A 25000-nucleotide genomic window follows, 5' to 3' on the forward strand; every position below is an offset into this window, starting at 1 on the left:
TATATTATTACTATTTGGTAATAAAATAACAAAATAAAATATTGAGAATTTACCTTGTGTATTTGGTTAAGAACAGCTTCAACGGTTTGTGTACCTAATAAAAAAATATATAAAAAATAATAAAAAATTAGGTACAAATTATACAGAAAAAAAAATATATATATATATATATTTTTTTTTTTTTTTTTTCTTTATATATATATATATATATATATATATATATATATACCTCTTTGTCTTGTTAATGTAATAGGGTTTGTAAAATCTGGTTTTTCTTTACGAACTTTTGTATAAACTCTAATAATTTCTAGCTTCTGGAATATGTATTCCTTTAACACATCTAAATTCCAAGATTTACTGCTACTAATAACAACAGTATTATCACTATAAAGGAAAATAAAAAATAAGTGTATGTGGATTAATTTTTTTTTTTTTTTTTATCTCTCTTAATAAAATAAACAACGATAATTTAAACTTACCATAATGCAATCTTATTAATATCTTCTATGGGTAGCATATCAATTTTGTTATATACATAAATGCATTTAATATATTTTCTATTCCCCTCTATAACATCAATAAGATCATCAACCTAATAAAAAAAAATATATAAATTACAATTTATAGTATGTATATAATATATTATATAATCATTTTTTCCTAAATATTCTTACAGAAGCGTCTTCATTAAATAGTAAATTACAATTGTGTATTTTATATTGATGTAGAATACTCATTATAAGTTTATTATCCAACTAAATAAAAAAAAAGAAAAAAAAAAAAAAAAATATTATAAAGCATATACATATATATATATATATATATATATATATATATTATGATAGACAAAATAATAATTAAAAATGAACATTTTCTTAAAGAACCTTTGTCAATGGTACAGTACTATTTATAACAACCCCCCCCATCTTTTTCCTTGTTAATGTTATCTATATAAAATAATATAAATTTATTAAGTAATCATAAATATTGAAAACGTTTGTGCATATTAATAAATTTTTTCTATTTTAACCCTCTGCGGTTCTTGATTTATCCTTATTCCAACAGATTTAAGTTCACTAAAAAAAAAAAAAAAAAAAAAAAAAAATTAAAATAAAACATAAAATATAAAACACAAAAACAGTCTTTTGAAAATTAATAAATTTACTTTTCTAGTTTTATTTTTTGGCTATCATCTCTAGTAGCATCCAAAATCATCATGATCATGTCGCACGATTTAGCTACAGCAATGACCTAAGAAAGTTACGTAAGAAAAAAATTAATATCATAATTGTGTTTGAAGAAAATACATGTATAATCATATAAAATTTTATATATATATATATATATATATTTTTTTTCATTTATATGTACTTGTCTTCCACGTCCACGCCCTTCTGAAGCTCCTTGAATAATTCCAGGAAGATCGAGTAGTTGAATTTTTGAATCCTTATAACTTATTATACCTATAAAATCAAATATAATTATATATATATATATATAAATATATATATGTATATATTTATATGTATTTATGATTATGTAATTTTTTTTTATATTAACTCAACATTTCCTCTATGTATATTACCAGGTTTACATGTTAAGGTTGTAAATTCATAATCGGCCACTTCTGATGTTGTACTTGTTATTTTTGATAATAGTGTTGATTTTCCAACTGATGGAAATCCAATTAAACATATTCTTGCATCACCTTGTCTATATATATAAGGATAAAAAAAAAAAAAAAAAAAAAAAAGTGTAACAATATAAATAACAAATATTTCTATTTGTGTTTTAATAATATAATATTATGGTATATGAATTTACATTTTTTTTTTTTTTTTTTTTTTTAACCTTTGAACATCAAATCCTTCTCCTTTTTTCCCTGCCTTAGGAGCCTCAAGTAATTGTGACCTATAACAATAAATAAGAATACAAAGAGATAATATATATACTAAGTGTAATATATATGTACATATATAGGTCAGACTGTTATAACGATTCATAATACATGTACAAGTAATATAAGTCTTAAAAATATAGAGTAATATGTATAAATATATATGTACCTATATTTGGCAAGTTTTGCCTTTAATTGACCCAAGTGATACTAAGAAAGGAGAAAAGAAGAAGATAAATAATACATAACAAATAAATAAATAAATAAATAAATACATATATATATATATATATATATATATTAATTTTACCTCTGTTGCCTTATTTTTTTGAGTCCGGGCCATTTCGGCCTCTATTTCTTTGATTTTCTGTTAAAAAAAAAAAAAAAAACGTACAATGATATAGTACTCATTATTGTTGTAATTTAAATATATTATATTTAATTTTCTAAATAAAAAAAATATAATAATAAATTTAATAGACTATTTTGAAACATTTATATACCTCTAATAATCCCATTTTATTTAAAACCGGATGTAAAATACATTTATAAATAAATATAAAAAATATATATACTTCTTTTAGAAATTATATATATGGCATAATTGTGTATGTATTAATTATATGTATTATGATAATACAATAATATTCAACATAATTTTTTTTTTTTTTTTTTTAAAGATGTTGTAAGGATATATATTTGATAATAAATTATTCCAATAAAGAATATGAAAAAATCATTTTTTCCCTATATTAATAAAAAAAAAAAAAATTAAATAAATAAATAATAATAAAATTATATGTTGTAAAAAATACAGATGAATAAATATGAATAATTAACATTACTGTAATGCGACCTTTTAAGAAGTATAAGTATATATACATATATGAAAAATAAAAGAAAGGGATATAATAATAAGTTTATGAAATTTACCTTGTTCTAAATTCGTTAGAATTATTAATATAATACATACATAAATGTAAGTATACATATATATATATATATATATATATTATTTCATTTATTTATTTTTATGTAAAATAGCCTATTTTTAAAGGGGAAAGCAGAAAAAATAAATCATTCTATTTCATATATTTATTAATTTATATTTTTAAAAATTTATAAGTTTTCGTTTTTCTTCACGTTTAAAAAGAAAAATTAAGATAATATATGACATGTGAATAATTTTAAATTGTTTTTAATTACATCAAAATTAAATATTAAAATGAATTTTTTTTTTTTTTTTTTTTTTTTTTTATTGATATTTATTTCAAATTATAGTTCTTCAGTTTTTTTTTTTATATTAAAATTGGAAATATACAAGAGTCTACAAAATGTATTATATATATATATATATATATATATAAATGTATTAATAAAATGATATATAAAAAATTAAGAAATATTCATATATATATATTATTTTATAAAATTACAAAAAAAAAATAATAATAATAAAATAAAATAATTAGAAGGATATTATGAAGTACACATATTGTATATGGTCATGCGACATTAATATAAGAATATATATATATATATATATATATATATATATATTTATTTATTTTTTTCTTCCCGTCCTATATATGACGCTACATTTATAATTAAATATTTCCTACTTCTGAATTTTTCCTTATTGTATTAAACCACTGTTTGGATATATATTCTATTTCATCATCCGGATGGTTATTAAGTTCTGAAAATATTTGATACAAATCTTTTACGGAAAATAATAGTTGGTTATAACCAATATTTTCATAAATATATTTGAGTGTTAAAATAATACATATAGTAATATTATAACTATTAATATGATTATCTGAATTTTTTAGTGAAAGTCTCATTGTCATAATTTGAATTTTTTCTGGGTCATTTAAATATAAGATATAATATCTACACAATATTAGTTTTAACATATCTAATAAAATAATAGATACCATTTTCATATCAAAATGTTCACTATTCGTAAGAATTTTTTCATTTACATTATTTTCGAATTGATCATTTATATGAATTCTAGGTAGGTATTGAAATATATTAAAATAATTAAGGACATCGTCAAAACATGTATTGAAAAATATTGGATTCATATTTGTTTGATTATTTTTTTCACTTTTTAATATTTCATATAAACACATTAATGTAGGATAACCTAAATCGAACCAATACCACTTACTTTTTAAATTATTATTATTATTATTATTATTATTATTATTTTTGTCTTTGTTATTTAATATTAATCCTTTTTCTTCAACCCTGTCTTGTAATTCTTCATTGTTTTTATTTAACAATGTTTCATTGATGTTATCATAATATGTATTATCATCAAATTGATCTCCTAATTTATTTTTTATTTTTTCCACTTGTCCATTTTGCATATATTTATTATACGTATGATTTTTACCAACCTGGAAAATATCTTGACTATTTTTTTGACAAGATATTAATGTAAATTTAATATTATTTAATAGATCATACAAATATTTATTACTACTATTTAACACAGAACCGAAATTTTTATAAAGCCTATAAAAGAATATATAGTATATTCTTTTTTCATATGTACTTTTATAGTTATCTAATATATTTGATGATGTGCTTTCGAATATCTTATTTTCAAAACATGATATTAAATTATCAAATAATTTACTTAATGAACTCACTTTCATTTTTGTGGATGTATATAATAAAGATGTTACAATATTTTGTTCTTCTGCCCTTAAATCAACTGTTAAACTGTTTATATTATATATGTTCTCACCATAACAATGAAATTCTTCACTATTTAAATATTTTATATTTTGTTTATGTTTATTATATAAATCTGTTATATGTGCCTTGCAATTTTTAATATAATTTTTTATTAATGCAAAAAGGAAATTAAAACCCAACTTACCCTTCTTTTTAGTTATTTGGAATAAATTTTCATATACTATAAGATGTTGATAATAAAATAAACAATTATTCATAATAACTGATCCATTATAATCATATTTTGTATCATCATTATTTTTGAAAAAATATATTTTTTTTTGTTTTTGGTAATACTTTATTAAATGTTTTAAACAAATATTCATATGATTATTTGAAAAGATAAAAAATAAATGATTATAATCTAATTTCTTTAAAGGATTTGTAATAATCTTTCTTAAATTATTTATTTTTTTCTCATTACTTAAACTATAAAAATATTCTACCAATAAATTCTTTGTACTTATTAATATATACTTTTTATTATTTAAAAACATTACATGAAATAATTCAATCATTTTATTTTTTGTAATAATGGGGAAATTAATTAATAACGTAGCTATGCATTTTAGTATATTATTCATATAATAGCTATCTATACCAAACAATTTTTTTAAATCTTTCATTTTATTAATAAATTTTATATTCTTTATTTCTTCATCATTAAATATATTTACCATATTATCTACAGTACATAAATCATTAATATTATTTAATGTATCTAACGTGTGATTATTATTGTGTAAATTTATTATATCTCTATTATTTAAATTTACCATATCAATGGATTGATCTTTTGATTTGGAATTATATGAATCATCTCCTTCATCGAAATTGTAGTCTGAATCTATAGAATTAATATCGGATATATATATATCATGATCAAATGTATTATTCATAGTTGTATCCTTTTGATTAACTGATTCTATTAAAATGTCTGATCCAAATTGTTCATTATATTTTTTATATTCTTCATATATAATATCGATTTCTTCATATACCTTGTGTTGGTTTGTTTTAAGCTCCACATTATGTTGTTTCCTCGTCCTACTACTACTACTACTACTATTAATATTATTATTATTATTATTATTATTATTATTACTATTATTTAATGAGCTGTTTTCTTCTTGTTCAACATGTTTCTTCTTATTATCATCATTTTGATTAGCTTCCATATGTGTAACATTTTTCTGTGAATAATTATTATTTTTGTCGAATTTATTTATTTTATTTCTTTCGTATTTACCAACTTGATAATACTGATTAAATAGTTTTGTTAACATTTGATTTATTTTGGAGATAATAAATATTTTCATAGAATCATCCAATTTAATATTAAATAATGATTTATTAAATATATTATTTATATATAATTCATTTAATGGAGAAATCATTATTTCTTTCTTATTACATAAAGAATACATGACAGCATCGAATATATATTTACAATCCATTTCTTTATTTAATTTTTGATTAATAAAGATTATAATTTCTTTTAATAAATTTTTATTAGTTGCAAAATTTAAATGATATAATTTATCCATTAAACGTTCATAAAAAAGAAACACATTTCTCTTAAATAATTGAATACTTTTATCAGGTTCGCAATTTAATATATCACAAAATATATCATACACAAAATATTTATCCTCTAATATATCATCACAGGAGGCGTTGGATCTATTTTCATTATTATTTTTATCTTGTTTAAATTTTTTATATTTCTGAAATCCATCATTAAATTTCATATAATCTTTCAATTTGTTTAAATGAAAAAGGAATTTGTACAAATAGCTGTTTTCAAATTTTGATAGATTTATATAACTATATTTTTCGATATCAGCTTGATCTGTTTTCATTAATTTTTGCATTTGATTATTTATTGCATTTTTTTTTTCATAATAAGTATTATAATGTTGTAATGTGTTTATGTTATCTTCAATCTGATCATTATTGATTTTCCCCTGCGTATTTAAATCATACTCTATCTTAAAATTATTTAATATATGGGTTAACACAAATGTATCTGTATTTTGAAACGAGAATTTTTTGTACAATAAATTAAGTTTTCTACTAATTAATTTGTCTTGAGCAAGGGTTAAACATAATATAAAATTTTGAAATGTTGAAAAATAAATAAAGTAAGAAATAGATTTAATAGCCTTTTCATTCACATTATGAATTATGGATATTAATGAAATGAGTTTTAAACATAAGTTATGAATATTGGTTACTTTTTTTAAATGTGGTTTGATATATTTTAATTTGGAATAGACATAATATGGATATACTAGATTTTTATTATTTTCATTATAAGATATTTGCATATTATTATTATATTTCGTATGATTATCAATATTCTGTTCTTGCTCTGTTTTTAGTTCCTCTACAAGGATATTTTTTTTATAATTCTCTGGACATAAATATAAAGCTAATAACAGCAATAATTGATTATTAATACAATAGTCAACATCATCATAATTATATATATTAAATATTTCTAGTATATAATTTTTGCAATCATATAATTTGTCTAATGGTATTTTTATAATTAAATTTATAAGACATATAGCAACCACATAGGAACTATAACATTTATTAAATAGGAATATTATATTATTTGTTAAAACAGTAAACTTTTTAATATCAACTTCATTCTTGAATATTGTATTAATAGTTGTACATATAAATGCAAAAATGTGTAGATGATAATAATTCATAAAGTTATTTTCGTTAAATGAATTCTTGGAGTTATTATTTATCATGTGATCATATATTTTATTATGATTATCAAAATTTATGTTTTTTTGATCTACTGAAATGTTATAAGAATTATGCTCATACATGGATATACCATTATCACAATTATTTTTATTATTATCATCACAATTATTTTTATTATTATCATCACAATTATTTTTATTATTATTATTTTGTAATTTCCTTTTTTTTGCTTGTTCTACTGGAGTATCCAAATGATCAGAATTATCATCATTTTCCTTAACAATAGATACATCATCATTATTATCATGAATATGATTACCTTTTAATTGGTCCAATAATTTATTTTCTTTTATAACATCATGATTACCTTTCCTTTTTTTACTATTAGAATAATCAGTATACATTTGTTTTTTCTCATATATAACATACAAATATATTTTCTTCTTTATAATTTTGTCCAAAATTCTTGATAAGGGTTCTAGATGTAAAAATATATTTTCATATAAATAATTTAGATTTTTTTGAAAAAAGTTTACAATATTTGAAAAGAAATTATTTTTATGTAAAGAAAAATGATATGCTATAAGATATGTACTTTGATATATAAGTGTACTTATATTAGTTATATATTTAATTAATTTTATAAATATACTATCACAAATATTTAAATAATAGGATATTTTTTTAAATATACTTATATGTGTATTAACATATTCATGATATAATGTAGTATTGTGTTGATTCGTATCATCAGTTGTTTCTGATAATATATGAAGTATTTTAATAATTTTATTATAATTTGTATAATTATTTTTTTTATCCATTTGTTTTTCAATAAATAATATAATTTTGTTTTTTTCCTTAAGATTCTTTACATTTTTACACATTAATAAAAGGGAATTATAATTTTGTGTTTTTTTATTTAAAAACAATTTTTTGAAAAATACCATATTTGTAATTTCTAAGTCTTCTACTGCTTGTAATACGTTTTTTTTATATAAAGAACTTATTGAAAAATTTTTAATACATAATAATTGGATTAAGAATAAATAACATTTTGAATTTATTATAATATTAATAATTAATTCACATATATGTTTAATATCATTTTCTTTAATGAAATATATATCTTCAAATAAATTTTGATGATATTTAAAAAAACCTTTTAAACTATCAAAAAACATGTTTTCGTCATATTCTTCATTTAATAAATTCGTATATTTAATTTTGGGAATTTTTTTATTATTCAATTCATTTCTTAATTTTGTTAAATATATATCCATATTAATAGAATGTACTGTTCGAAATAATTTTTGATTAATATATTTTTTTTCCTTTTCATCATTTAATGGAATATTATTATTAGTTATAGGAATTATATTATTATCCTCTTTGTCCTTACAAACTTTCTCATTTGTATGATTAATAGTGTGATTTCGTTTTTGTATATCTGAGTTTATAGATATGTTTTTTTTTTTTTTTTCTGTTTTTTTTTTTTTTTTTTTTTTAGAAAAATTATTTTCTAATACATTAATATAATAATCAATCAAATGTAAGAAAAGATATATATGTTCTTGTTTAATTATTTTATCAAGATTTCTAGATAATACTGATTTATATATTTGTGTAATTTTATAAGGATAAGATTTACGTCTCATGATTCTTTTTAAAAATATTAGGATTATATTTGAATTGAGAAATTCGTATAATATACATTTTTGTAATTGAAAAATATAAAAGTTGGATATAAATATGTCAAAGAAATGTTTATTAAAATAGGAAAAAATAAATAAATAATATTTCATTACTTCTTTATATACATTATTTCGTGTGGGTACATTTTTTGCCGAAACAACAAAACATCTATAATCAAAATGATAGTCATTACAAGATTTTATAAAATCATATTCATTAAAATTAATATGTAGTTCTTCTGAATTTATATTATTAGAAGTATTATAATCAGTATGGTGAAGGTCTACATTATTTATTATTATATTATCCTTTTTAATATGTTGCTTTTCCGTTGTATTATTTATTTCTACATCAAATGTGTTTTGGTTTTCATTTACAAAAACAAAATTTCCTAAATCGTTTATAGTTTTTTTTTGTAAGAAGAGTTGATTCATAATATCATATTCCATCATAAATGGTTTTGATCTTAATTTTCTATGTAAATATTTCCACATATATGCTACACGATTAATAGTACTTTTATCTGGTATGCTATGCAACAATATAGATGTAATAATAAATTGATAAAATTCTTTTTTATCTATTTTTGTGTTCTCATCTTTCAACAAAAGTTTATATAATTCGAATACAATAGCTGAACATATATTATTATCTCCTATTAATTTTTTATAATGATTTGTTCTGTAAAGAAAGAAGTAGTAATTTAATGTGTCTAAAATAAAAACAGAATATGTATTACTTACATAAAATATATTCAAATATTTATAATATAAATAAGTTGTTAAGGAGATATCATAATTTACAAATAATAAAATATTTTTTTGATATGCTTTTAATATATTCATATATAAATTAGCATTTTCCATATCTGATTTGATAGAAATTGTATCATTTATATTATTTAATAATATTTTGAATACTTTCATTAAAAATATTTTTAATTCTTTTTTTCTTATCATTATTTCATCATATGTAATATTTTCTGACTCTTTCTTATTTTGATTTAAATTGTTTTCTATATTTTCAATAGCAAAAATTTCATTCTTATTATTATAATTTTTATTTGTATTATTAAGTAATGGTAACTCATTTTGTCCTTCTATTGTTAAAATATTATAATTATTATTATTATTATTATTATTATTATTACTATTATTGCTTGCATTAATTTTAAATATATTACCATTTTGATCTGTATTTATAAACGTAATGCCTTTCACTTTATACAAATCAACCATTGTAAAATAATTTATGATTCTATATAAAAATAGTGATTTAAATGGATTACTATATTTTATAATAATTTTAATATTGTTTAAACGATGATCTTTTATTTCTTTCTGAAAAAACTCTTCAAATGATTGATATTCTATATTTCTTAATTTAGATAAATATAAAAAGAACTTTTTGATTAATTTAAAATTTTCTGAAGCAATATACCTAGAAAAGTAGGAATGTTCTGGATAAGATTTACTATTTGTTATATAATCATAAATAATAAAAAAAAAGGAAAAGTTAAAATTAATAAATTTTCTAAAAAATTTATCTTCCATTAAATCTTTTTTATACTTCTCTTGCAATTTTTTCATTTTTACCATAAATACTTTTATATAGAATTTTAAAAACAGGGTATTTCTCTCTTTATCTATTTGAATAAATTTTTCTAATTTTAATTTTTTGAATGATTTAAATAAAATTTTATACATATATTTCTTGGATGGAAAGAAATATAATAACTCTTTTTCATAGTATTTTAAATTATCAATAAATTCAATTCTATTTTCTTTTAATAGGAATATTACTTTGTTGTATAAACTTTCTATATGTTTTTTTGATTTTAGGAATTGTTTACCTTTGTTTATTAGTCCTAAGGTTAAGTATTCCTTTCTCATTTGTTCGTATTTTTCATCTAAACAAGCATCATTATTACTATGAATATTATTATTATTGTTATTATTATTGTTATTATTATTATTGATATTATTATTATTGATATTATTATTATTGATATTATTATTATTATTATCATTATTGTTGTTGTTCATATGGTCTGTAGGAATATCATTTGAGAGTACCGCAGGCTCTATAAGAGCATTCATTTTTGTTACTTTCATTTTATAATCATATATAAACTTAATATTTCTTAGCACTTCATTTATTAAATATGGATATGTTGTGTCGACGTCTAATGATTTATATAAAATATTGTATAAAGGTATATGATTCATTTTGTTCTTACCTACATTAAGCAATAATATTAATCCCTGATCTATTTTACTATATGTTTCAAAAAAGATAATTTTTTTTTTAAATAATTCATTATTTTCATTCATATAATATTTTATAATATCAAAGAAATGATTAGGATTAATTATTTTATTCACATATAAATTATTATTATTATTACTATTATTATTATGTACACATTTTTTTATCAACCTTTGTATAAAATTTGTATTTGGCTTTAATTCATCTTTTATAGTTTTTACTTCATTATGCTCAGATGGCATAAATTGTTTGTCCTTATTTTTTTCATCTTGTTCATGTTCTTTTTTTATAAGAAATATATAGTATGATATTAAATTAATTATTAAAATTATATTGAAGATATCATTTTTATTATTTTTTTTGAATGGAATATTATAAAAAATATATTCTAAATTAGATATATTTATTTTTAAATAATAACACTTTATAAAAATTATTTTTATTAAATTATCTGTAATTTCGTATACATTCTTAACATCACAAAAAAGGTTAACAAAATTTAATATCATTTCTTCCTTTTGTAAAATATTATTTATTTCATTATCAAATAAATTATATTTATTATCTTTAACAAAATGGATAAGATCTATAATATAATTTGTATTCTTATCTACATTGTCCTTCATCGAATTTATTATTTCACCAGATCGTTTCGTTCGATTTTGTTGTATATTAATATATTTGTTTGCTATAATGCAATCATTTAAACCATTTGTTGTATGAAAATCATTTTGTATATTTTCTATCATATTTGATCCGTTTTTCTCAGAACTTCGTTGTACTATTTCATGTTCTTCATATTCTTCCGATATATATTTGATTTGTTTTGTATTAATATAATTATCAAAATGAATATTATAACTATACTTATATATAATATTCAACAAAAGAATTAATGATTTTATAAAATCAGAACAAGAGGTATTTGTTATCACCATATCATGCATTACTATAAATTCCTTTTCAAAGATGGTAAGGATATTATTTTTTAAAACATGAAAATTGGTTATTTCTTTTGATTTTTTTTGTATAGCCATTTCAAATAATTTAATAAATTTATCTAAAAATTTAGAAGATATATTTATTTGATTTATATATATATTATCTGACATAGGATTATTATTTTGTGTTATATTCATTTTTTTTTTCATAACTCTATTTTCATTAAACATATGAAATGCATGCTTCCCTATTTTTATTATTGATAATAATATATTAAAATAAAATTCCATTAAAGATATTGGAATGTTAATATAACTATGTATAATATCTTCTGATATGGATATAAAAAAATTTATATATGTCATATATATTTCTATATCTTGAATCATATGTATACAACCTATTAAATCTATAATATAATTAAAAATAATTTTATATATATTAATATTCTTTTTAATATTTTGTATTAATATTGCTTTATCTATATATTCTACTAAATCATCGTGTCTACAATTATTAAAAAATACAAACACACAATCTTTTTGTATATATAATATTTCTAATATATTTTTTAAATTGATTTTATTAAATAAGATAGGTAATAAACATAATAATATATCTTGACTACATTTTACATTTATATCATATTTATATATTAAAAATTCAAGCAAAATTTTTATTTCTTTTCTATCACAATACAAAGAACATAATTTTAAAAATAACTTTATCTTTTCAAATATATATTTATTTTCTTCTTTTGTTAAAAATTCACGATGTTTTAAATATATCTCATTATTTCCTTTTTCATCTTCATTATATAATCTATCAACCATATCTCCATCTTCTAAACAAAATAATTTCTCAAATTCTTCAAAGGATTTATTTAACCCTTTCAAATTTTCAAAGCATAGTTTAACAGATTCTATGTGTAAAGATGATAAAATGAAATTCTTATATAAATTCCTGAATAAACTGTACTTTTTTCTACTAATTTTGTCGTAACTATCATCTTCAAAAACTTGGATATTCTTTTGTGCTTTCAAATTCTTTAGTTGTTCTCGTAACATTGTTCCACAAAAATTTAGTCAAAAAAAAATAAAAAAATTAAAAAAATAATAATAATTTTACAGAATTAAAATTATAAGATATTATAACATGTAGTAATTATACTCGTGTCAGTAATAACACGTATTTATTTATTAATCAATAATACCTACTCATCTATTCTTATTATATATATCTTAATCTTATTAAAATTAATAATAAATAAAAGAAAGAAGAAAGGGAAAAATGAAACAAAATAACACTATATTAATACAACACGTCTCATAAATATTTTAATATAACAATATATAAGTATATACGTATGTATTTTTTTTATTTATTCTTTTATATTTAGGGTTTGGATATTTTTTTTTTTTTTAAAATATTTAAAAGCCCCTTATAAAAAAAACAATAAATTTAACAAGAATGAAAAAACAGCATTTGTATGAATTATATAGCAGTTGGCATATTTAAAAATAAAAAAGAAAGAATTTAATTATATAAATATTTGTATAAAAACCATTATATTTATTAAGAAAATATTATAATATTATATATAAGAAATATATATAGAGTGAAAAAATAAAATAAAATAAAATAAAATAAACAACGTACAATATAAAAGTTAAAAAAAAAGGAAAAATAAAATAAATAATTAATTCCAATAAAATAATTAGAGAAGAATAATATAAAAAAAAAATATATATAATATCATCTATACATATAAATAAATATATATATAATTTAATATATTGGAAAAATAAGAATTATATATAAATTATATAAAATAAATTTTATATATGATTTTTTTTTTTTTTTTTTTTTTTTTTTTTTTTTTTTTTTTTTTTTTTGTATAATTTTTGGGTATATATATATAGAAAAAAAGTATATTTTTTAAAGTTACAGGAAAAAAAAAAAAAAGGGAACAACTAAATATCGTAATACATACATATATTATTATTACATTATATATAACATGTATAAATATATATATATATAATATAATATATATATATATAGCATTATATTTTTATAAGTCCTTCCATCACATTGTGGTAATAATGTTATACCTTTATAATTAAGCATTTGAAATTTTATAAATTATATTTACATAATATATATTTATTTACCTTAAAATTAAAAATATAAATGTATTTATTTAATATATAAGAATATAATGTAACGCTGAAATTTTTATTATAAAAAAAAAAAATAAATTGTTGTTTTTTATATTTACTACAATATAAAATATAATATATTCAAGGGCACTGGGAATAATAAACTTAACATAAATTTTATTCGAAATGTCATAAAGGCGAAAATATTTTTATGTATAATATTTCTTTTCTTATGTAATAATTAGAAATCATAATTTTTTTTTTTTTTTTTTTCATACAAAAAGTAAAGAAAACATTTTAAGATTAAAAAAAAAAAAAATAAAAAAAAAAATAATAATAATATATAATCATTTATTTTTTAAATGATAATACAATTATACAAGTGGAGTTTTTTTTTTTTTTTTTCTTATTGGAACATTTTAAAATATCATTTGTTTAATTAAAAATTTAAATATAATTATTTTTAATGTAGATATACTCATTTTAAAGATTATATTTTTATAATACTTATTTGTACCAGTTTTTAGTTGTAATATTTATTTTTCTTTGATTTTATAAAGAATTTTGCAATTATAGGAATATATAAGAAATATAAAGATATAGTTTAACAAAAAGTTATATCAAATGATATTACAAAAAAAAAAAAAAAAAATACTCCATAATTTGTTATTATATATATATATATATATATAATGTATTTATTCAAATAAAAAATTTACCTATAGACTTATTATATTATTTCCTTTTGAGGAATCATATTTAATATATATATATAATATTTCATATTTTTATTTATATTAAAGTATGACATAGAGATATATATTATAGAATACAAATAAAACATAGTATTAAAAAAATAAACATATTATCTTTTTTTTTTTTTTTTTTTTTTTTTTTTTTTTCCGTGTGTGTGTCTATTATTTTATATTTTCGAGAAAATACTTACATTGTTGAAAAGTTTCATTATTTTTCAATTTGTTAAGTACAATTCTGGCTAGTTCACAATCAAATTGAATAGCTTGAATAAGATGAGAGAAATATGCAAAATTACTTTCACTTCTAATAATTCCAATAATAATTAAATGAATATTTTCATCATAAAATAAATCATCTGTTTTGTAATATAAAAATGCTTCTATTGTCATATGTTTATTTTTAAAATAAGGATTATATCCAATAGATATAACACTCTTAAAAATTTTATCTCTTAATTTACATATACCAAAATATATTCCAGGCATAATATCAGCTGATATAAAATTTGGATGAAAAATATTTGCTGTTGGCAAATTTAAATACTTACTTCCTCTTCCAAATCCTTTAACTACTTTTCCATATATGTAAAGATATTTTTTAAATATATATATCATTCTCCATGACAAAATATCTAAAGTTAAATTACAATTTTTTATAAATGGATAAACAACATTATTATATTCATTCGAAAAATTTTCAATACATTCATCTGATTTTATTTGTTCATATATTTCATTTGTCCAATCTATATCATCGCAATTTGAAGTTTTACGATTATAATAATAATTTTTTTTATCAATATTATTACTATCATTATTATTTTCATTTTTATTATTATCATCATTTTTATTATTATCATCATTTTTATTATTATCATCATTTTTCTTATTCCCTATTGCTGTATAAAATATACCATGTCTTTTAGCGTGAGAAATAAAACATGGTCGATTACTAAAAATAAGAAATTTGTGACAATCCTTTTCATATTTTTTTAGTTCATCTAATGAATCAATTACATTATAATAATTTTGGTAGTACTTATATATTTTATTATATTTGAATAATAGATTCGTTAAATTTTTATTTGAACTATAAAATAACATAAAAATATTTTTCTTCTTTAAAAAATATAATAAGTTATAAACACCTATATGTAATTTTGATAATATTAATATACGAAATAAGTTTTTAATTTCATATATACTTCCTACATCTTCATATACTTTATATCCTTTTATTAAATCATTTATGTTAATTATATCATCAAAATGTTTTAATTTTATATTAATTTTATTATAATCGATAAGAAGCTTTTTATTATTTATCATGTCAGGAAATTTTTTTTTAATATCTTCATTTGTACTGTTAATAAAATCATTTTCATCAGACATGATTAAATTGTTGTCTATATCTATTTCACTGTGGTTTATATTATTACATAATTTTTCCTCATATATTATATTATTTATTTGTAGGTAACTCGATGATTTGTTTTTATTACTTTTGTCGTGTTCATTACCTTTTATATTAACAAAACATAAATGGGACTTTATAATATTGTCTATATTAATATAATTATTATTTTCAATTAAATTGTGTATTAAGTGCTTATATTGATCATCTTGGGTTGTTATTATATTATCCTTTGATAAATTGTTAAGATTAGATATATTAATACAATCAATTTTCTCTTGATCCTTCTTGTTATTATTATTATTATTATTATTATTACTATTTATTGATGTCGTTTTTTTTGCTTCTTTTGTTGTTGTTGGTGTGCTAAATTTATTATTAATATTATTATTTATTGCAATTTCTTTGTTCGCATAATCCGATAGACTTATTTCTGTATGACTCTGTCGTCCTTCTTCTAATTTATCGACATCTATTTTTGTATCCTTTTTATTTTTACATATTCCAGTATTATCCTCTGTTTTTATATTCCCATATGTATTTGTTAATTTATACTTTTGAACCAAGTGAAAATATTTATTTATTACAATAATTAAATAATCAAACAAATTTAAATTTTTATCTAGGTTGTTTAGAAATATTTGTAACATAAAAATGCAGATTATTTGTTTTTTCTTGTAGAGTATGTCATCATTTTTGTTATTGATATTATGTTGTTCATTAGTTTCTTTTTTTATATTTACATCATTTCTATTGTTATTCAACAAATTATTACATATATGTTGAATATATGTAGTTATTGTGCTACTATAATTAATTATATAATAATCTGCATCTATCAAAGCTATTTTATGATATTTATCATGAACCATTTTAAATGCAGAAAAATAAATTAACAAATAAATAATAATATAATAATAAATAAATAAATATATATATATATATATATATATATATGTTTTATGGTTAAATATTGTCACATTGTATATTTTTTTATTTTTTTATATTTTTATTATTTTAAATAGAAACACGAAAAATTTAATTAAATTAAAAAAAAAAATTGTAATAAATAAAATGAAATTATATTAATATTAAAAAAAAATAATGTTCATGGTTTTGTACGCGTACAATTTATTATGAAATATATTATATTATACTATACGTCTAGTAATATATGAATATTATTTAATTTTTTGTATGTTATTTATAATTTTTATTTTTTTGGATGACGAGAAAAAAAAAAAAAAAAATTATCTTACATATATGTATATATATATATATATATATATATATATATATATTTTACAGAAAAATATCAAATTTTATATTTTTTTAAAAAACGTTGTAATGTCAGCATATATGTTTTTATTTATTCCAGCTTTATCTTTTATCTTATTACTTCCTTGTACTTTTTTTTTGAGTTTACTTATTTTCTTTTCTTCAACATCATAATTATATTCTTTCTTATCTTCTTCACATAAATCGAATAATGTTTCTTCAAAAAAAAAAAAAAAATAAAAAAAATAAAATAAAATAAAATAAAATAAAAATGAAAACGCATTTATTAGAATGATTATATAATATAATATATTATGAATATGAATTGTTTATATTATTTGTAATATGAAATTTGCAGGTATATATCATTATAATATAATGATATATTATATTATATATATTATATGCATATTTATTGTTATACCTTCTTGTACATCCTCTTCGTCGAAAAAGGTCTGTCCTCTTTCTTCTTTTAATAAATATATACAATCTATGAAAAAATAAAAAATTATTATAGATAAAAATATATTTAATGTGCACACATGACATTGTAAAAAAGAAAAAAACATAATATAATAAGTATATATATATATATATATATATATATATATATATATATATATTTCTTTAATATCCACATAATAAGAAAAAATAATGAGAATAGTTCATTTCCTTGTATCATGTAAAATTAAAATATATGAAATTTTATTCTAAATTTTTTTTTTTTATAATACCTTCTAAAAATTTATATTTGATTCCTTCCCTCTGTATACATGACACTAAAAATAAAAAAATAGAAACCAAAAGAATGATATTCATTTTTTATATATTTATATATTATCATTTTTATATTCTTTTCATATTAAAAACTCACATATGTCAAATGAGGTTATATTTCTAGCTGTGTTTTTTTCATCCTTAAATTCGAGTGTTTTGTTTACCAGTTCAATTAAAAACATCATCTAAAACAAAAAAAAAAAAAATAAAAATAAAAAAATAAATAATAAATAATAAATAAATATATTATATCAAATGATAACATATATGGATAATAAGTTTATGCTGCTTTTGAAAGATACAAAAATGTTTTTTTTTTTTTTTTATTTTTTTTTTTATTTATTTTTTTTTTTTCTCCTAACCACTGCTTTTTGAAATATATTAATAGCTTCATTATTAACCTGAATATAATAGAATAAAATAAAATTGAATATATTTAAAAACAATTAAGAAAATTAAAAAGAATCGATATATTTTCTATTTCGTTTTTGAATGGCTATACTTTTTTTACGTTTCCATTTAATTGCATAATTTTTTGTATTTTCATCACAGGAAATTTAGCTGTATTGTTTATAACCCTACAAAAATAAACAAAATATTATAAATATAAATGGAAATATTAAAGGGTTTTTTTAATTACATCTACATAAGTGGAGGAATCAAATTTAAGATATATATATATATATATATATATATATATATATATAATATATATTTTAATGAACGTACAAATCTCCTGATATATATTCATTTGAATGATTTTTCTGTAATTGAAAAATTAAAAAAAAAAAAAAAAATATATATATATATATATATATATATATATATGATACAAGCTAAATAAGACGCATGTTTTGACAACAATATGTAATTTGCTTCCAAAAAAAAAAAAAAAAAAAGAATAAAAATAAAAAATAATTATACACATATTGACATATTAAATTTTATTTTCTTGCTTAATATTACCCATTCTAATAATTCTTCGTTATATTTTGATTTCAATATTTGTGCTTGTTCCTCATATTTCTATAATATGTAAAATTGGTATGATCATATTTATAATATATATATATATAAAGGATATATATTAAAATTATTTATATATTATTTATATTATCATTTAACCTTTCTCTCATCTTCTGGAAGATTTTTCCATTTGTTACTTAATTCTTTTTGTATATCAGTTATTCGAATCTACCATAAAAAGAGAGAAAAAAAGAAAAAAAAAAATAATAATAAAATAAAAAAAATATATTTATATATATATATTTTTTACTCCCTTTTATAATTTAATTATTTCTTATTTTTTTTCCTTTTACTGTTTCCTTGTCACATTTTTGTAATAAAGTATTCTTTGCGTTTTCCCTCTCGTAATTACAGAAAATTAAATATGAAGATGGTGGTGCCTTGGGCTTCTTTCTAAGAATTTACATATATGTAATACATTTTATTATATTTTAATAAAGTATGGGATAGTAAATTTTCTCTTATATTTAAAGCATAAAATAATATTTCTCCAATAATATAAATAATATAAATATAAATATATATATATATATATATATATATATATATATATATATATCATATAAATATAAATTTTTTATATTTATAAGATCATTTGAAAAAATTTTATAAAATACCTGTCCATTTTTCATCCTTTTTTTAAATAGAAATAAATAAGGATTATATGTGTTTTATAAAATATTCACATATATCTATTTTTATATAATGAAAATATATAATGGTAGAAGAGAATCAGTTTTTTTTTTTTTTTTTTTTTTTTTTATAATATATGAGAATATATAATAATGTATAATATATATATATTATGTGTGTATAAAGTTATTGTTAATAAGTATAAATAAAAAAATATATGTAATATTATAGTCAAATAAAAAAAAGAAAAAGAAAATATTCTTAATATGTAACATACATACATACATATATTATATGTATGCGTTTATTTATTGTGAATAATATTATATATATATATTTTTTTTTATTCATTTACATTTTTATATTTTATAACTTAATTTTTTTGCCTTTAAAATTTTTACGCATACTGGAATAAATCAAAATTAGATTATTATATATAGTATAATTATAATATATATATATAATTTATATATATATATAATATACAGTGTTTTTCTATACCTATGATCGTATATAAATATAATATATATATATATATATATATATAATTATATTTTTTTTTTAATTATTAATAAAAATTTAATTCATAAAATTATATATATATTATATTATATATATATATATATATTATTATATATTTTGATATTTCTTATTGAAATATATAAAAACAATAAAAAAAATAACATATATATTTATATATATATATATTTTTATTTATTTTATATATTTTTTTTTTTTTTTTTTGTTTTTTTTTTTTTTTTTTTTTTTATTTAAATATTAATAAATGCAGCCATAAAAAGGAGTATTGGAAAAAAGAAAGAATAAAATAGAAGAAAATAAAATTATATAAAAATGACTTTTTTAAAATTGACGAATCGAAAAGGGGAACGGCATGTTCAGAAGTATTTTTACAAATTGAATGCAAACAACAGAATAAATAAAATAGTAAGAGAAGTATATTTAAGGAATGATATAAGTTGTGGTATAGAGAAATGTAATATATGTGAGAATAATAAAAAGAAATTATTGGATGGAGAAAGAAGTATTTTAATATTAGATTTGAATACATTAATAAAATATATGGACTTTTTATATGATTGTGATATTGATAATATTTTAATTCCCTTATCTATATATGATTATATAAAATCGTTTAATAAAATATTATATAAAAAATTACGTAATTTGTGTTATGATGTTGATGAGGAAAGTATAATAGAAGGATCATCTTCTTCATCTTCCTTTAATCATAATAAACGTTTTTGTGTGTTTGTTAATACGTTTTGTAAATTTACTTATGTAGAAGATAATAAAGATGATACTAATGGATTTAATAAGGAATTACAAGAAATTATAAAAATAGTTATATGGTTGAAACATCATAATAATAAATTAAATATAAAAGTTATAAGTAATAATAAATTATTACAAGAAGATTGTTATAATAATGATATACCTTGTAGTACATTATTTGAATATGTAAATGAATTAATGAAAGGAAATGATTATAAAAAAAAAAACAAAGAAGGAAAGAAATTTAATATGGATACATTAAAAATGTATTTTGAGGAAGATATATTAAATGAACATAACGATAGTAAGGCAGATCATACAGAAAGTACATGTGACCAAAAAACATATCATACCTTAAACAATCTATCATTAAATAGTAATAATAATAATAAAAGACCTTTATATGAACCGCATTTAAGTAAATCAGATATGATACAAAAGTTAAGGGAAAATAAAATTATTAAGGGTGTATTTAGTGTTATATGTGTTAATAAATTAGCCTTGGTTAAATTTTCTGATGTAGATGAGATCGTTATAAGGGGGACGAAATATATGAACAGAGCTATTCATAACGATGTAGTTGCTGTTGAAATTATTGACGAACCAAATGAAGATCTATATGAAGAAGATTATCTTGAAGAACAAATAAGCCCAGAAGAAGAAGAAGAAGAAATAGAAGAAGAAGTAGAAGTAGAAATAGAAGAAGTAGGGGAAAAGGTCAAAATAGAAATAAATAATATGAATAAAGAAAAATTACAAAACAGTTATATAAAAAATGAAGACGTAAAAGAAAAAGAAAATGTTATTGATATATATAATAAAAATAACGATATTGTTCAAAAGGATATGATAAATTTATATGAAAAAAAAATGAACATTACATATGATAAACAAATAAATGAAAATATATACAACAATATAAATAATAGACATATTAGTGAAAAAAAAAAATTATATGGAAAGGTTGTAGGAATTATAAGTAGATGTAGAAAAGAATATGGTGGTATCATTAAAGAATATTCAAATAATTTAAATAATATAAAGAAAAAATTGATGTTTTTTAAAGCATTTAATAATAAAATACCATATATAATGATAAAAGCACAATTAGAAGATGAGTTACGTAATAAAAGAGTTATTGTTACTATTGATAATTGGGATATATATTCAAGAAATCCATTAGGTAGATGTATAAGTGTGTTAGGGAATTGTGATGATATAGAAACCGAAACTAAATTAATATATAATGAATATAATATATCTACGAGAGAATTTAGTGAAAATGTTTATAAATGCTTACCACCAAATAATTGGGTAATACCAGATGAAGAATATGAAAAAAGAAACGATTTTAGAAATGTTTTAACATTTAGTATTGATCCTCCAGGTTGTCAAGATATTGATGATGCCTTATCTGTAGAATTTTTACAACAAGATGGAAATATAGAAAAGAATTATATATATAGAATAGGTGTACATATAGCTGATGTATCTTACTTTGTCAAACAAAATAGTCCTATCGATTTGGAAGCTTCCAAAAGATGTACCACTGTATATTTAATAAATCAAAGAGTTGATATGTTACCTAAATTATTAACAACAAATTTGTGTTCATTAGTAGAAGGTGAAGAACGCTTAACTTATAGTTGTATTTTCTGTTTTAATAAAGATTTTGATATCATAGATATTAGTGTTAAAAAGTGTATAATAAAAAGTAATAAATCCTTTTCTTATGAACAAGCACAAAATGTAATAGACGATAAAAATGATCAATCAGATACAGCAAAATCTTTAAGATTATTAAATAAGATAGCTAAACATTTAAAACAAAAATGGTCAAATGATGGAGCTTTAGAATTAAGAGGTAATACAGAAGTACTATTTGAATTTGAAGCTAATGATTTTTCTAAAGCAAAAAATTTGAAACCTTATGTATGTTACGAGACAAATAAATTAATTGAAGCATTTATGCTTTTAGCTAACAGATCAGTAGCTAGAATTATATTTCAAAACTTTAAAGCAGCTAGTGTCTTAAGAAGACATCCTCCGCCTAAACATGAATATTTAAAAGAATTAAATGACTATTTAAAAACTATACAGGTTTTTGATTTTAAATATAATACATCTAAAGACTTATCTCATTCTATTAATAATATTAATTTAAAAAATGATAATATTTTATCCAATATATTAAAAGTTATGGTAACAAAATGTATGAATGAAGCTGTATTTATTTCAGGATATAATGTACATAATAATGATATGTTAAGACATTATGGTTTAGCTGCTGATATATATACATTTTTTACATCTCCTATTAGACGATATGCTGACATTATGGTTCATAGGATATTAAATCATATATATCAAATTGAAGAACTAGATAAAAAATATCTTGATATTATTTATTTAAATAAACAAGTCGCTTTATTAAATGATAAATATAGAAATGCAAGATTTGCATCAAGAGCTTCTGTTGATTTCTTTTCTTATCTTTATATTAAAAAAATTGGTAATCAAATTACGAACGCGGTAATAACAAATTTAAAAAAAAATGGTATACAGATATTTCTAATTGATTACTTTACAGAAGGTATATGTTATTTAAAAAGAAAAGATGGTTTTCTTTTTGATGAAAAAAAAAAACGATTCATTAAAATTGATAAATATAAAAATGAATTGTTCCATTTAAGCTTTTATGATAAAATACAAGTACATATGCAGGTGGATAATTATGACATCAAATGTCAAAATCATTTTATTTTTATTAAGAAAATATAAATACCTATGGAATTAATAATATGTGTACAGACACAAAATATATACATATATATATATATATATATATATATATATATATATATATATATGTGTATATATTTTATTTTATATCTTTAACCTAATATATATAGACAATTTTTTTTTATGATATTATAAAATATAAAGGATTAAAAAAAAATAATAATGTTACCATTGGGTTGTTTGTTTTATTATATTTTTATTGTGTATACATTTTTAATTTATTTTCTTAAATTTTTTAATATTTTTCGTTTACAAAAAAAAAACATTAATTAGAAAAAAAAAAAAAAAAATTAATATTCTTATATACATTTATTTAATATGTATAGAAAAAATAGAATATTAAAAAAAAGTTCATTTGAAAAATTAAAACATATAATTAAAAACAATCTTATTTATATATTTTAAAAAATATAGCATAATAAAATAAATATTATATATATATATATATATATATATATATATAAATGTGTATATATAACATATTTCTTATATAAAAAAATAAAATAAAAGAAAGGAAATATGAAACAACGAAAAAATAAATGAATAAAGGAAAATAGGTATCGAATTAAAAAACATA

At 18.1% G+C, this 25000-nt stretch overlaps 5 protein-coding genes across 5 annotated transcripts in view; 1 reads left to right on the forward strand and 4 right to left on the reverse strand.

Moving 5' to 3' along the window:
- PF3D7_1358900 (GTP-binding protein, putative) overlaps window positions 1–2415 on the reverse strand; it is a gene marked incomplete at both ends in the record, with an annotated part of 2720 nt that extends 305 nt beyond the window's left edge. Inside the window, 13 exons of the mRNA XM_002809040.1 lie at window positions 54–94; window positions 230–384; window positions 480–592; window positions 675–755; window positions 885–947; window positions 1031–1076; window positions 1166–1251; window positions 1372–1463; window positions 1586–1713; window positions 1852–1911; window positions 2067–2107; window positions 2208–2264; window positions 2401–2415. Of these exons, the coding sequence (XP_002809086.1) occupies window positions 54–94; window positions 230–384; window positions 480–592; window positions 675–755; window positions 885–947; window positions 1031–1076; window positions 1166–1251; window positions 1372–1463; window positions 1586–1713; window positions 1852–1911; window positions 2067–2107; window positions 2208–2264; window positions 2401–2415 (978 nt within the window). The remainder of the gene's footprint in view (window positions 1–53; window positions 95–229; window positions 385–479; window positions 593–674; window positions 756–884; window positions 948–1030; window positions 1077–1165; window positions 1252–1371; window positions 1464–1585; window positions 1714–1851; window positions 1912–2066; window positions 2108–2207; window positions 2265–2400) is intronic.
- A 1089-nt stretch (window positions 2416–3504) lies between these two features.
- PF3D7_1359000 (conserved Plasmodium protein, unknown function) lies at window positions 3505–13350 on the reverse strand (the record flags this gene model as incomplete). Its single annotated transcript, XM_002809041.1, has 1 exon — window positions 3505–13350. One exon carries the CDS (start codon window positions 13348–13350, stop codon window positions 3505–3507), a length of 9846 nt encoding a protein of 3281 aa, XP_002809087.1.
- A 2012-nt stretch (window positions 13351–15362) lies between these two features.
- Window positions 15363–17486, reverse strand: PF3D7_1359100 (riboflavin kinase, putative; the record flags this gene model as incomplete). The annotated part of the gene is made up of 1 exon (XM_001350267.1): window positions 15363–17486. The coding sequence occupies one exon, from the start codon at window positions 17484–17486 to the stop codon at window positions 15363–15365; it is 2124 nt and encodes a 707-aa protein (XP_001350303.1).
- A 450-nt stretch (window positions 17487–17936) lies between these two features.
- Window positions 17937–20320, reverse strand: PF3D7_1359200 (high mobility group protein B4, putative; the record flags this gene model as incomplete). Its single annotated transcript, XM_001350265.2, has 11 exons — window positions 17937–18109; window positions 18317–18382; window positions 18627–18671; window positions 18767–18854; window positions 19032–19070; window positions 19172–19247; window positions 19399–19433; window positions 19636–19695; window positions 19795–19863; window positions 19989–20088; window positions 20313–20320. 11 exons carry the CDS (start codon window positions 20318–20320, stop codon window positions 17937–17939), a joined length of 759 nt encoding a protein of 252 aa, XP_001350301.2.
- An 860-nt stretch (window positions 20321–21180) lies between these two features.
- Window positions 21181–24402, forward strand: PF3D7_1359300 (exosome complex exonuclease RRP44; the record flags this gene model as incomplete). The annotated part of the gene is made up of 1 exon (XM_001350264.2): window positions 21181–24402. One exon carries the CDS (start codon window positions 21181–21183, stop codon window positions 24400–24402), a length of 3222 nt encoding a protein of 1073 aa, XP_001350300.2.
- Between the last annotated feature and the right edge of the window lie 598 nt (window positions 24403–25000).

This window comes from Plasmodium falciparum (assembly GCF_000002765.6).
Source record: "Plasmodium falciparum 3D7 genome assembly, chromosome: 13".
NCBI lineage: Eukaryota > Apicomplexa > Aconoidasida > Haemosporida > Plasmodiidae > Plasmodium > Plasmodium falciparum.